We start from the raw sequence: 15,173 nt of genomic DNA, 5'->3' as shown, positions 1-15,173 counted from the left end.
TGACCCCATGAATCGCAGCACGCCAGGCCTCCCTGTCCATCACCAGCTCCCAGAGTTCACTCAGACTCACATCCATCAAGTCAGTGATGCCATCCATCCATCTCATCCTCTGTCGTCCCTTTCTCCTCTTGCCCCCAATCCCTCCCAGCATCAGAGTCTTTTCCAATGAGTCAACTCTTTGCATGAGGTGGCCAAAGTATTGGAGTTTCAGCTTTAGCATCATTTCTTCCAAAGAAATCCCAGGGCTGATCTCCTTCAGAATGGACTGGTTGGATCTCCTTGCAATCCAAGGGACTCTCAAGGGTCTTCTCCAACACCACAGTTCAAAGACATCAATTCTTCGGCGCTCAGCTTTCTTCACAGTCCAACTCTCACATCCATACATGACCACTGGAAAAACCATAGCCTTGACTAGACGGACCTTTGTTGGCAAAGTAATCTCTGCTTTTGAATATGCTATCTAGATTGGTCATAACTTTTCTCCCAAGGAGTAAGCGTCCTTTAATTTCATGGCTGCAATCACCATCTACAGTGATTTTGGAGCCCCAAAAAATAAAGTCTGACACTGTTTCCACTGTTTCCCCATCTATTTCCCAAGAAGTGATGGGACCAGAGGCCATGATCTTCGTTTTCTGAATGTTGAGTTTTAAGCCAACTATTTCATTCTCCTCTTTCACCTTCAACAAGAGGCTTTTTAGCTCCTCTTCACTTTCTGCCATAAGGGTGGTATCATCTGTACATCTGAGGTTATTGATATTTCTCCGGGCAATCTTGATTCCAGCTTGTGCTTCTTCCAGCCCAGCGTTTCTCATGATGTACTCTGCATATAAGTTAAATAAGCAGGGTGACAATATACAGCCTTGACGTACTCCTTTTCCTATTTGGAACCAGTCTGTTGTTCCATGTCCAGTTCTAACTGTTGCTTCCTGACCTGCATACAAATTTCTCAAGAGGCAGATCAGGTGGTCTGGTATTCCCATCTCTTTCAGAAGTTTCCACAGTTTATTGTGATCCACATAGTCAAAGGCTTTGGCATAGTCAATAAAGCAGAAATAGATGTTTTTCTGGAACTCTCTTGCTTTTTCCATGATCCAGTGGATGTTGGCAATTTGATCTCTGGTTCCTCTGCCTTTTCTAAAACCAGCTTGAACATCTGGAAGTTCACAGTTCACGTATTGCTAAAGCCTGGCTTGGAGAATTTTGAACATTACTTTACTAGCGTGTGAGATGAATGTAATTGTGCAGTAGTTTGAGCATTCTTTGGCATTGCCTTTCTTTGCAATTGGAATGAAAACTGACCTTTTCCAGTCCTGTGGCCACTGTTGCGTTTTCTAAATTTGCTGGCATATTGAGTGCAGCACTTTCACAGCATCATCTTTCAGGATTTGGAATAGCTCAACTGGAATTCCATCACCTCCACTAGCTTTGTTCGTAGTGATGCTTTCTAAGGCCCCCTTGACTTCACATTCCAGGATATCTGGCTCTAGGTGAGTGATCACACCATCGTGATTATCTGGGTTGTGAAGATCTTTTTTGTACAGTTCTTCTGTGTATTTTTGCCACCTCTTCTTAATATCTTCTGCTTCTGTTAGGTCCATACCATTTCGGTCCTTTATCGAGCCCATCTTTGCATGAAATGTTCCCTTGGTATGTCTAATTTTCTTGAAGAGATCTCTAGTAACATTTTATTATTTTGAGATGACCCTATTGTCATTTAAAATACTCATGCAGATTCATGAATTAATCTGTCATAACAGCTGATCATTCACTGTATACATAACACTCATTATAGGTGTGGCTCCTACAGTGGCCACAAGTAGAGAGGGGTTGTGTGTCTCTAGGACCAAAATATGTGTATACATTTGGAAACCTGAAACTTTTGTGCAACACCTAAGAGCAAAGAGAACAGTAAGGACAGGATGAAGACTGTCCAAGGCCAAGATAAGTAACAAGATGGACACTTAAAAAAGTTGGAGATGTGGTTAAAAATATTCACATGAAGAGGAACTACAGTGAATGAGAAATGATGTAAAGTTGCCATAAACAGTTGCCATGTTTTCAGGCAGCTCAAGGGGACACAGTGTCATCATCAGCTATTTATTGTCACTGAGCAGATCACCTAAATATCCACATGGCAAAGCATTAAAAGGGGAAATGGTACTGTTTGTAGCAGAATCAACATTCCTATTCTGTCCCTGATGGAAAGCTAGTCACCAGAACCTTCTCTCTGGTCAACAAGAACTTGGAGTTGACAAAACGAATGTGTTGCAACCGTGAGGAGACCTAGGTTTTCATGAAGCCACCAAGGTCCAGGTGAGAGCTGCCATAATCCACAAGGAAGCAGGCCCTTGCCAGGTCTCCCTGTGTAGGGTCTTTCTCCCCCAAGCCCGTCGATCACTGATACCCTCTCCTCTCCATTTTCCCTGCAGAGAACCAGCTCACTTGGCCACTAGGGGGCCCTGTTGCTCACCACATTTCAGGACTGATCATCAGTACTGGCTCACCTCCCTGCCAAGAGAGAAGTTCTTACCGTCTGCTTCGCATCATTCAATCTATTTTTAGTGAAAAGTAACCTAGGGTTATTCCAGCCTTGTCCTTAGAAATGCTGAACGATAAACAGAAAAGAAAATAAAGCGTAGTATGGAAATGTGAAAATAGCAAAGCCCAGTCACAGGGCAAGAAGAGCCTTGAACTGGGTGGCATTCTCGGTTACAGCGATCGTGTCTGCAGTTTGTCTCTGTCTCAAGGCTTACTCTTCCCTACTCTCCTGCCAGGTCTCTCAGTGCCTACTCACCCTCCTCTCACTGCCTCCTTTTCTGTTGACAGAGCCATGGGCAGGTCAATATAGTGGGGAGATGGCAAACACAGTTATCCTGGAAAAAGGTGTCCCCAGCTCACCCAGTTCACTCTTTAAGGTGTGATCCTGCGGGAGACTAGAGTTGGAGTTCCGAGTATTTCCTCCTCCAACAAACCAGTTCACGTTGGGGTTCCAGTGGTTCACAAAGCCACAGAGATGGTTTTCTTCAAAGTCACATTCTGGCAGAAGAGAAATAAAAACAGACTTGATGGAGATGTAGTTGTGCCTGCAGCTGCCCAGACTCACTGCAGTTTGCTCTTAATCCGGTATGTTTCACACTCCCTTCTACCACCGGGGCCTTTGTACCATGAGCCCTGGACAAAGTCAATCAAGAGGAGAGATCCTGTAATGAACAGAGATTATAATTCATCATTGCTTCTTTGGATTGTGGCCCATGTGGCTGGAATGTGACCTCTCCTAGTCTCCATGTCTTCCTATGCAAAATGGGGAGATACTCCCACCACGCAGGGCTGTGATAAGGGTGGACAGCTGCCAGCACAGTGCCAGGCACGTGGTTAGTGCTTGGTAGATCAGCCAATTCTGTGTCAAAGCACTATTTAGAGCTACACTTTTAGCTCCAGAAATTTTATCCACCACCTTTCTGGGAACCCATTCTTTCATTCCCTTCTCTCTTGATGGTAGACAAGGTACTAAGATGAGGGCTAAGGCGCATGTTTCCTATGATGCTAGAGTTCTCTGCTTTTCTTATAAATAAGATCTTAGAATAGTCGAGACAGGAATATCTTAGGCACTGGGCCCTTTGGCAGCTACTGAGTAGAGAAAACAAGAGAAGACAAAGAGACCCTCTCTCCCCTTTTTAGTAGCATTGAGATGCTCGCACAGATAAATTGTTCCCAGTCAACAGACTCCTTTGGGGGAGCAAGAAACTCACAAGGCTATTCCTCTGTTGACCCCCATAAACAACAGTTAAAAATACGAAGTTGTGATTGTGCTGGTCATCTCCTATTGGGTCCTCCAGACCCATCCACCTTTCTTCCACCCTGCTCCATCCTCCAGAGGTTGATGTGTATGGACCTGTATGGGCTTCCTTGCCTGTTGGCTTCTAAAATGGATTCAACCAATGGAAGATAAGAGGAGAACAAAGGTTGGGGTTGTTTATTCCTGCAGTTCCCTTTCTTCCAGGATGCCATGAGTTGGCTGTGCCCCTCTACCGAGGGACCACACAGCTCTATGTTCTGGTAAACCCTCCTCTCTTGCCCCTTCAGACCTCCAATGCTGATGGTTCATGAGTCATCACTCTGACTAGTCTTGGATTACTGCATTTTGACAGGCTTCCTTCACCCGCCCACACCTTTGTAGTCCCTTTGGTGAGTTTTCCTCAAATTACTAAGGTTGAGTGTAATCTGTTTCCACTTTCTTGCCAGGGTCCTGACTGATACAGTTATCAGTGTGCTTTTGCATTAGCAAGCACTCAACATTTTTAAGATTTTCATTTTCAACTTTTCTACTACAGGAGCCACTAACCTATGCCCAACAGTCAGTGCCAAAGGCTGCTGCAGAGTAAAAGAAAAAAGCAAAATATTCTTCAATGCACCAGGCACTAATCTGAGTACTTTATGTGAATTAAATTATCTAATCCTCAAAACAACCCCACAAGGTATGTACTATTATTAACCTCACTTTACAGATGAGGAAACAAGAGAGGCAAAAGGAGTGTACAGAAAGAAAGATGAGGTGAGAGTAAGATCATACAGTTCAACAAGATAAAATATCAGGGCTCCTTTTGTGTTTTTTTTTTTTTTTTTTTTAAAAACAGAAGCCATCAAGTGATCTGAAGAAAGGAAATTAACAGTTTTGACTGCCAAGCACGGTGACCATCCCCTTCATATCCATGATCTTACTGGTCTCCACAACAGTCCTTTCCTATGAGGGAAATATTTGAATCCCTATTTTGCAGGTAATGAAACGGAGGCTGCGGGGCACACTGCATTGACTGAGCCAGCAGGTGGTGCTCCACCAGGTGCGTCTGACTAGCCTGTGAGGGTGTTCAAGCCCCAGGCAGCTGCCACTAAAGAGCTACATGGAGGACTAAAGAAGATACAGTTTTAGCTCACTGTGTCTTCATGAAGTGGTAACAATGTAGGTCTGCTGTCTTTCACTTGCATTACCATCATCGACTAGCAGGTCAAAACAGAGAAGTAAGACTCAAGGAATTATTAAAGGCTCCTTTTTGTCCAGAATTGCCCTTGACTCTTATCTCTTCCTTTCCATCGCCATTCAGCCTCCAGTATTGTCAGCGCTGGAAAAAATCTCTCAAACCTACCACCTTTATCCCATTCCACTGCCGACCCCAATTTTAGACTCCTATATTCCCCTCTTGGAGGTCGCAAGCACTTCCAAAGGGTTTTCCTATCATATACTTTCCTTGTTTCCAGCTTATTTTCCAGGTGGCAGCCAGAGGCAGCATCTGAAAGCCCAGCTGCAGGCCCCTCCCCACTGAGTGACTTCTGGTGCCTCCCAGCCACATAATCCAGGAACCCAGGCTCCACAGCTGGGATCCAGACTCTTTCGTAACAGCCTCCCTCAGCACTCCTGACTCTCACTTCAAACACTACCCAGCCCCTGGCCTTTGCCTGGACACGCACTGCACTGGCCCTGCAGTGGGGTCTGCCCAGAATGAATGCTTTCCTTCCTGCCCTACTCCTTCACCGACTGAATTCCTAAACTTCCCCTTCTTGAAACAACAGCTCAAATGCATCTCCTGGATTCAGTCCTGTCTGGTTTCCTCCCCACCCCTCTCGCCTGCACAGCATGGCATGTCCTTCACCTGCAGAACTGATCATTTATAGAGACAGCTTCAGTAGGAGACAATGGAGGGCGAGAGACCTCAAGCATAGAGAATGTCTGCTCTTGATGCCCCCCGAGAAGCTGGCACATAGGAAGCACCTCACAACCCTGCTCAAGTGGAATCTAAGTGACAACTGTGATTGTAAAGACAGAGCAGTGATGTGTAAGAGAGGAATGGAGGAGAGTGAGGAAAGGAGGTAATGTGGAGGTAAATAGGCTGCTGCCTTTCTGGCAAATGTTACAAAAAGCTGAATTTACAGCCAACTGGAAATTATGTTTATTGGAATATGGAATATGTTGAGTTTAAGGCAGCAACTCAGGTTACAGCCGCTTCACCTACTTTTCTTTCATCAACCCAGTCAGTCCAGGCAAACTCTTAATGAGCCTTCCTCTGCTAAAGACAGAGGAACATCATAAAGCATTCAAATGATGCAAAATTCAAAATGCACTACAGAATGTAGTTTGCAAAATACTCTGCCTTTACGATTGATTCATCTACTTCTGGCAACAGGAGATTTTAGAAAAAGATGCATGTTCTGATACAATGAGAAGGAAACCCACTTACCAATACAGTAGCCGGTTGTCATCTTGATTTCAAAGAGTGCGATGCTGGATGTATTTCCATGTCCTAGCACACCTTCTATTAAAATCTGCACAACACATGAGGTAGAAGGGAGTTAGACTTTAAAACACCATGTGTCCATTTTTAGTATTTCATCTACTAGTCAGAAGCTCTTCAGCAATTCAAGGCAAAATGAGATTGTTTGTCTCAGTTCGTTGCTGTTGGATACTAATCCCATGATGGACTTTACTGAAAGAAGGCAAGTGTGTGCGTGTGCATGTGTGTACACCAACTCACACACATATTCTCAGAACTTTGAGGTGAGCAAGGTATCCAGTAAGAGCTCAGTTGTCTTCCAGTCAGTTGCCTTCCACTGGAACCCCAGCCACCACCTTCTCCCGCACCTGTGGTGACACCAGTTGGCTGCAGATGGAAAGGAGACTTAGGTCCCTGGGCAAGTCCATTCTAAGCATGGCTAGGAACTGAAGGCAGAGTCCTCAGAGGGGGAAAAAAATCCCTTGGAAGAGGAGGCAGGTATGGCAATTTGATCAGGGGTGGGGCGGATCTTTGCATGAATGGAAGAGGCTCAAAACTCAATTCAACTTGTAATTTCTATATTGATGAAAATTTGATAATTTTACACGAAGAATAGAGATTTTTTTGCTTCAGTAGTATCCGACTCTGTGCAACCCTATTGACTATAGCCCACCAGGCTCCTCTGTCCATGGGATTCTCCAGGCAAACATACTGGAGTAGGTTGCCATGCTCTCCTCCCAGGGATGTTCCCAACCCAGGGATCAAACCCAGGTCTCCTGCATTGCAGGTGGATTCTTTATCATCTGAGTCACCAGGGAAGCCCCAAAGAATAGGGAGAAGCATAACAATTTATGTGGCTGATTTCAAGCACTGTTTACCTTGGGTCTTCCTTCTGAAAATATTTGCCTTTCCTTATGTGATTTTAGTCCAGTATTTTGCAGCTATTCTGGTAGATATCAGGTGTGATATACTGTTCGGGAGACACTTTATAATAGGGAACTCAGACCTCCAGTGCTTCTTCCCTCAATCCACCCTGCTGTCTGATGGGAGGACTATATGCAGATATGAAATGTAGAGTACTGTATTCCAAAGCTTGTTGAGGAAGAAGAGATTTGGGATAAGGAATTGAAAAGGGGATTAGAAATGGAGAAAGTTTTCTGGAAGCCTCCGCTTTGTCTCCCATGACAAGTTCTCACTAAATATCATACTTCATGGCCAACTGAGTCCAAGCTTCATCCTCCTTCCTGCTCCAATCTACATCCAACTTTCTGTTACATTCTCTACCTTACTTTCCCAATACTTTTGATGGAACAACTTTTCTCTTTGAAATCAGAACATGTCCTTTAAATATCTTTCCTCTTTCAATGTATTTTCATTTTTTTAAATCATAGTTACTATTTTGTTAAAAATTATAGCAAAGGAAGCATTAGGAAGACAACACAAACATAAACACACAACTTAGGAGAATGAAACAAAATTATAAGAAATGAGAATACGCCCTAAAGCCCATTGGAAAATAAATATTCATTGAAGAGGTTGGTTTAAGCCCTATTTAGATTCTTACACAAATCCCATTTAAATAGACAGAAAACAAATCTGGGAAGAAACTCTTCTAAAGAATAAACAATATTAATTTCCACTACTAATGTTTTTCTGTGATGCAGCTCCTTCAAAATGCCACATCCTAACACAGGAGATAACGAACTGCAATGAATGGCAGAAGTTTTCATAAGACCTCAGAATAGTATAACGTCAAACACTAAGCCTGCATCTACATTTTTTCTACCTTGAATTTTTGGGAACTATTTTGCAAATCCAAGCTGGCTATGAGCCAGCTGTCTGAAGGCTCCTTGGCTGACCAAAACAAACGATCGAAGCTTTCATCTTCAAATCTCATGTAGAGGTTCAGCCGGCTGGGATCTGATGGTGACCCTGAAGATGTGGCTATCTGGTAGACCAATCGGAGGCAGCTCCATTCTTCAGCCTGCAGATCAGGACTCAGCAGCACGGCTTTCTCCCCTTGCTTGGCAAAGGAGGTGTCCACATAAATATAATGGCCTAGAAGAGAAGGGGACCCAGGGAAGAAATCAATCTTCTGCTTGTGACTCAGGAAAATGCACAACTGCAGTCCAGTAAACCTGAGGCAGACACAGCCAGCACATGCATTAGGTGGGCCCACTAAACGTTGCCTGAACACTGGGTCTCTGCTTCTGGTGAGAAATTAGAAGGTCTGGTGACACGGAGGCTACTTTCACACAACAGCAGCAGCCCAGAGCTCAGCAGTGCTGCCTCGTTAGAGCTGGCCTGTGGGCTCTGTGTGCCATTATCCCCACTTTCCCTATCACCTCCTGACCTTGAAGCCAAATATCTGGTGCTTGCTAGTACCTCCCATCACCTTGTAACAGGCCCATATCTAGCACACCGCTTTCATCTCCCTGGCCCCCACAGGCATATGAGTTTGAGAAGCCAGGCTAAGGAGCTTCTGAATCTGGAGGAGCAGTATTCCTCTACTGGAGTCAGAATACCTTGGTGGGTTCCCTCCCCTTCCATCGATCCCCTCGTACCTAATGATTCAATCTGTATCTAACGTGCCTCATTATATTAAATGGATTTGGTTACTTCAAACTTGGGGCCCAAGCAGAAAAAAATTTATCACAAGCTAATTTTCAATTAGTATAGAACTCTCCTTCTCTGGGTCAGGAAGATCCCTTGCAAAAGGGAATCGCTACCCATTCCAGTATTCTGGCCTGGAGAACTCCTTGGACAGAGGAACCTGGTGAGCTATAGTCCATGGGGTCACAACTGAGTGACTGAAACGTTCACTTTTCTCCTCCTCTAGACTCTTCCTTAATTGAATCTCCTAGTTCTGATAGCTAAATGAGAAAGCACATGTAAAACATGTAGCACAAGCCTTGGAAATCAGCAGAAGCACTGACTATCTCCACCCCCGTCCCCTTGCCCCCTTCCATCTGTCTTCTCCTTCCTGTCCCTCCCATCCCCTTCACCCCTCCTCTTCTCCTTTCCCTCTCTTCACTCCTCCCCCCTGCTCCCTCTCTACTCATTCTCCTGATATTGTCAAGGGCTCCACTGGCTACACTAGGATGTAAAATAGCATTTCTATGACCGAAAAAGGAGGTTGGAACCAAGAACTCTCACTTGAGCTTTCCAAATCTAACTCTGGCCATTGGCTTCCTGTAGCAATGATCTGATCTGCTGGTGGATCTTGAGGACCCTCTGCCCTTCTAACCTGCACCCTCATGTTTGTTCAGAGGGTCATGTTTGTTCATGGCCAGCATCTAACATGCAGTCTTGTATATGTGACCACCCACCTCACCCCTTGCATTTGGGACTCCCCAACACTAAATTCTTACTAGAAAGGCCCTAAAAGGCCTCTTTGCTTTTTGTGGTGTTCTTCAGTCCCTTCTCCCACACTTGCTTCCCCAAACCTGATCCCAGCCCTCATCCTGTGGTAAGTGCGGACAGGCTAGTGGTAGCTCAGTGGACGGCCATCCTCACAATCAGGACACAGTTAGGGCATTATCTTCAAGGAGCCTCACTTGCCTGCAACAGCTTTCAAGATCAAGATCTATCTCCAGCTGGCAGTCTTCTCAACATAGCAACCACCCACTAGGTGCAAATAGCAACTGCTTCTGGATGCCAACCCAGGCACTCTCTGTGAATAAATCTGGTCCTTGCAGTAATCACCAGCAATACCACTACCTCCTACATACAGCAAACACTCATTATGAACCAGGTGCTGCTCTAAGTGCTTCATATGTCTTTACTAGCTGTGGGGCCTGTTGGGTTTTGAAGCACTAACTAAGCTGGGCTTTGTACTGTTGCTTCATTGTGACATGAAGGAATGTATAAACACACCCTCCTTGTCCCACTCTGCCACTGCCACAAGGGAAGGGAGTCTAAAAAGACTCGTGGTGGGGGAGGGCAGGGATGGGAATTGAGGGGGCTCCTGAGAGCACTTCAAACCTTTCCCGAGGAAGCAGAGAATTGAAACACGGGGTATAAAAGAGGAAAGAAACAAAGAAAGTCCGTGCTGTGTCCTATGACTCTTTACATCGCCTGCCAACTTGGCTGCCGAACAAGGCCCACTTCTCCCTGGACACTTGCCCAACTTCTCTCCCTCCTGCCTTTCCCCTTCTAGAAGGGAAACAACTCACAGCAGGGGCTCTCAAACTTGAGCTAAGTCACTTGGAGGGCTTGTTCAAACCCAGGTTGCTGGACCCACTCCTTGAGTTTCCAATCCAAGTAGGTCTGGGGTGATGCTGCACTTCTAACAGACCACATTTCTGAAAAGTTCCAGAGAGTGCTGATGCTGCTGGTCTGGGGATCACAACAAAAGAACCGCTGATTTACATATCGGACAGAGAAATAGGACTCACTCTCAGGACACTGCTAATCTATCAAAGAAAGTATGCAAAGGAGGGAGGAAACAGTTTTACTTGGAGGTAAAATTCAGACATATGTAAATGTGTATTATAGGACGTGGAATGAGTACATCTACTGGTGACTATCTTGACTTTTCAGTGAATGCCATAAAAAATCTTTCTCGATATAACCTTTTATCATGTCAGATTTTATTATAAGCATACGCTAATACTCCTCTGTTAAAAACCTTTGAAAGCACACAGTATATAAAATGTATTATTTTAAACACCTTGATATTACAAGAAAGCTAATGCTATTTATTGAGTGATTTTGACATCTTGACCATAAATAATAGCTATTTAAATTATAGGATTTTACATGTAAATTACAGACTTCAAAATCACTCTTAGGTCATGCTGTGTGCATATGTCAATTAGCTGTATTACAATCCATCCAAAGATTTATCCACCCAAGTGATTTTGCAGCCACTCAGTAGAATAGTGCATTTTCCTAGATCAAGTAACTAGCCCAATTGCTAACTACCTCCACTACGACTGTCAATCTCAAGTCAGATTTTCTTAATTAATTGTATGCCTAGCTTGGATGTAGCCTCAGAATCCTTTTAAATATAGTGTTCCATATAACTACTACCAATCAATCTGATTTGGGATCTAAGCAGGAACATCCCTGCTTGGGGTCGTATCATATCTTGCGATCATATTAGAGCCAAGTTGAACCAAAAGGAATGTGGCACATTATGAAGACATTTTAGAAAATTAAGAAAGAATGAGGAAGATACTGATATCAGGATGGTGCCTTTCCCTGGACTGCCACTAATAAAACTGCCATTCTAGAACAAACTGATAATGGTTTTGGTGAGTTTCTTACTTTATTAAAAACAATCTTTTCAATAAACAAATGGGGCCTAATCAAACTTACAAGCTTTTGCACAGCAAAGGAAATGATAAACAAAAAGATAACCTATAGAATGAGAGAAAGTATTTGCAAACAATGCACTGGAACAAGGGCTTAATTTCCAAAATATACAAACAACTCATACAACTCAACAACAACAACAAACAACCCAATCGAAAAATGGGCAGAAGACCTAAATAGACATTTCTCCAAAGAAGACATATAGACAGCCAATAGGCACGTGAACAGGTGCTCAACATCACTAATTATTAGAGAAATGAAAATCAAAACTCCAATGAGGTACCACCTCACACCAATGAGAGACATTATTAAAATGTCTACAAATAACTAATGCTGGAGAGGGTGTGGAGGAAATGGAATGTTCCTACACTGCTGGTGGGAATGGAAGCTGGTGCAGCCACTATGGAAAACAGCATGAAGAGTCCTCAAAAAAACCAAAAACAGAATTACCAATATGATCCAGCAATCGTGCTCCAGGTCATATATCTAGACAAAACTGTAATTCAAAAAGATACATGTGCTCTTATATTCATAGCAGCACTATTCACAATAGCCAAGACATGGAATTAACCTAAATGTCTATCAGCAGATGAATGGATAAAAAAGGTGTGGTACATATATACAATGGAAATATTACTCAGCCATAAAAAGAATGAAATAATGCCATTTGCAGCAACATGGATATAACTAGCCATGATCATACTAAGTGAAGTAAGTCAGAAAGAGAAAGACAAATACCATATGCTATCACTTATATGTGGTGATATGGTAAATATTTTAAAATATGGTAAATATTTGGTAAAAATACGGTAAATATTTTTTCCCATTCATAGTTTTTCATTTCGCATTCTTAATGGTATTCTTTGAAGTACACACTTTTTCATTTTGATGAAGTCCAGTTTTTCTTATTTTTCCTTTGTGTGTGCTTTTGGTGTCATGACTAGGAAGACATTGTCTAATTTAAGGTCATGAAGGTTTACAACTCTGTTTTCTTCTAAGAGTTTTATAGTTTTAGCTCTTCAGGTCTTTGATCTATTTTGAGTTGATTTTTGCTCATCGAATTGTCTTGGCATTTGTGCTGAAAATCAATTGAGCATAGATGTAGAGGTTTATTTCTGAGCTCTCAATTCTATTACATATGGATTACGTCTATCCTTCTGCTCTACTACATAGTCTCGCTTACTATAGCTTTGTGGTAGTTTTGAAACTGAGCAGTGTGAGCCTTCTGACTTTATTCTTCTTTTTCCAGACTGTTCTGAGTATTCTGGGTCCCTCGCATTTCCATGTGCATCTAAAGATCAGGATAGGAATAGAGTAAGTTAAAATACACACGAGTTTCAGTGTCCTTGCTGATATTCAGTTGTTTTTCTTGAATAAATGCTCCCAAATATTGCAAGTCTTTGGTTAATTTCAAGTTCTTAAAAAGCTGCTTTTGACAATTGTTGCCAGTGCTTCCATCGCTTTTGTGGGGAGAGGATTTTCTGAAGTCCTTACTCTACCATTCCTACAGACACCACTCCCTTTCCCAACTCTTTTAACCATTGGAAGAGAAACAAGTAAGACAAAGGCAAAGGATGGCAGAAATCACATGTGGACAGGGCTGTTGATTGTGACGCATGGGGGCGAAGGGTCTGGGGGAGATTTAGTAGTCACAGTGTTAAAAACATGATGATAGGAAGAGAGGGAAGGATCTTTTTCAAACACAGCTACTTAGGTAATTTGATCTAATTTATGAGACAGTTATTGGAAATGATAAAATCTTTATAAGGGGTCAGAAGAGAGCCATAAACTTCCAAATAGATTCTTAAAAAGTAGGACGGCAATTAAAACCAGTAATTAAACTATTTTGCCAAAATGGTTAGGTTCCATATGCCTCAAGGGTCTGAATGTGTCTTCTAGTCACATGCAGGCATTAGAAAACAAAAGAAAAGGCTTCTCTGTTTCAGTGAAGGCAGACTAAAGAACTGATTTTGAGGTTATGCCCCAAAGCTAGACATATCTGCATGGTTTGAGTTCAATGTATTATTAATGACTTCTAACAGCCAAGGCACAGTGTGATGGGTCTAAATCCCAGGCAATCACTATGGGAGACTTCTTGGTAACCCTTGCAGTTCTTTTTGCTAATGAATGTGCTGTCATTCAGATGTAAAGACCATGGTGGGGTGATCATATGGTACAGTGGACCCCACCCAGGATTTGCATAACTTTGGCTTAAAATTTCATCATGCATATGCTAACTGTATCATCAATTTCTTTGTCTACAAAATGAGAATAATAAACAGGGAAGTCCTATTACATAGACATTCAATATTTGAGAAATCAATCTACTTAGAAAAAGACAAACCAACAAAAAAAATCCAATCACTGCAATACATACTTACTTGTATGAAATAAGTTTTTTATATGAATAGCCACTAAGTGGAACTTATGTATTTCAACACAAAGAGGAAAATCAGCTGTGTTGTACATAAAAATGGTAATAATATATAGAAAATCATGTACACTACATTCCATCTGTAATTTAAGGAATTTTCAAGGGCAATTTTGATGGTATTTCATTTTTATTTTTAATGCTTACTTTAGAATACAACGGAGAAGGCAATGGCACCCACTCCAGTCCTCTTGCCTGGAAAATCCCATGGACGGAGGAGCCTGCTAGGCTGCAGTCCATGGGGTCGCTAAGAGTCCGACACGACTGAGCGACTTCACTTTCACTTTTCACTTTCATGCATTGAAGAAGGAAATGGCAACCCGCTCCAGTGTTCTTGCCTGGAGAATCCCAGGGACAGGGGAGCCTGGTAGGCTGCCGTCTATGGGGTCACACAGAGTCGGACACGACTGAAGTGAATTAGCATAGCATAGCATTAGAATACAAAGCTCAGGTGAGAAATGACTTCATATCTACAGAGTTGTGAGAACCTGATGAAAATGGCATGTATAAAAATGCTTTGTAAAGTGTAATGTTAATTGTTAATTATTTCTCTTATTATCAGGAAGGAGTCCTTTAGTCGTTCCAGAGATAGAAATTTCTATTGTCTTCTTTTTTCCGTTATGGTTCAGAGATGCTATTTATTCAGGTAACAGACCAGCAGCACATTCACAGTGCTGATGTGAGAACAATCTTCATTTACTTCATCTTAATTGACTTTTTGGTGCTGAAATCTATACCTTTGTCCTCTTGAGTACTGGGGTTCTTCTGGCTGCCCATCCTCAGCAGTTCCCTTCCTCGCAGCTAAGCCCCACCTTGCTCTCACCCAGGCTTAACCACATCTGAAGTACTGATAGAATTCAATATATTTACCCCTAGTATGATTCTGGCTGAAACCTCTGGTGACCCAGGTTTGATAATGATGCCTACTTCTCTATTTGTTTAGCTCTCAGCATCTTGCATGTCTAAGGCAAGGACACTGCCTTCTTTTTGGCAGCTTCCTTCCCAGGGCTGAAGTCCAGTCCCTGACCTAAGGCAAGGATCTTCTTGCCAGATTTCCTGAATGCCTTACTGCCTGCCCATCTGGACTGGGCCCTGTCTGTGGAAGCAGAGTGCTTAACACTTGGTGGTTATCACCCCAGCCAGATGTTGGTTGAAATCCC

General features: G+C 42.8%; 1 protein-coding gene across 1 annotated transcript in view; it reads right to left on the bottom strand.

Moving 5' to 3' along the window:
- MAMDC2 (MAM domain containing 2) overlaps positions 1 to 15,173 on the bottom strand; it is a 163,206-nt gene that overhangs the window by 86,203 nt on the left and 61,830 nt on the right. Inside the window, exons 3-5 of the mRNA XM_002689639.7 lie at positions 8,050 to 8,321; positions 6,231 to 6,315; positions 2,899 to 3,036 (exon numbers count right to left, since the gene is read on the bottom strand). Coding sequence (XP_002689685.1) covers positions 2,899 to 3,036; positions 6,231 to 6,315; positions 8,050 to 8,321 — 495 coding nt within the window. The remainder of the gene's footprint in view (positions 1 to 2,898; positions 3,037 to 6,230; positions 6,316 to 8,049; positions 8,322 to 15,173) is intronic.

The sequence above is a fragment of the Bos taurus genome, chromosome 8 (genome assembly GCF_002263795.3).
Source record: "Bos taurus isolate L1 Dominette 01449 registration number 42190680 breed Hereford chromosome 8, ARS-UCD2.0, whole genome shotgun sequence".
Lineage (NCBI taxonomy): Eukaryota > Metazoa > Chordata > Mammalia > Artiodactyla > Bovidae > Bos > Bos taurus.
The sequence above is the reverse complement of the archived record's forward strand: the minus strand, read 5'-3'. Positions and strand labels throughout refer to the sequence as shown.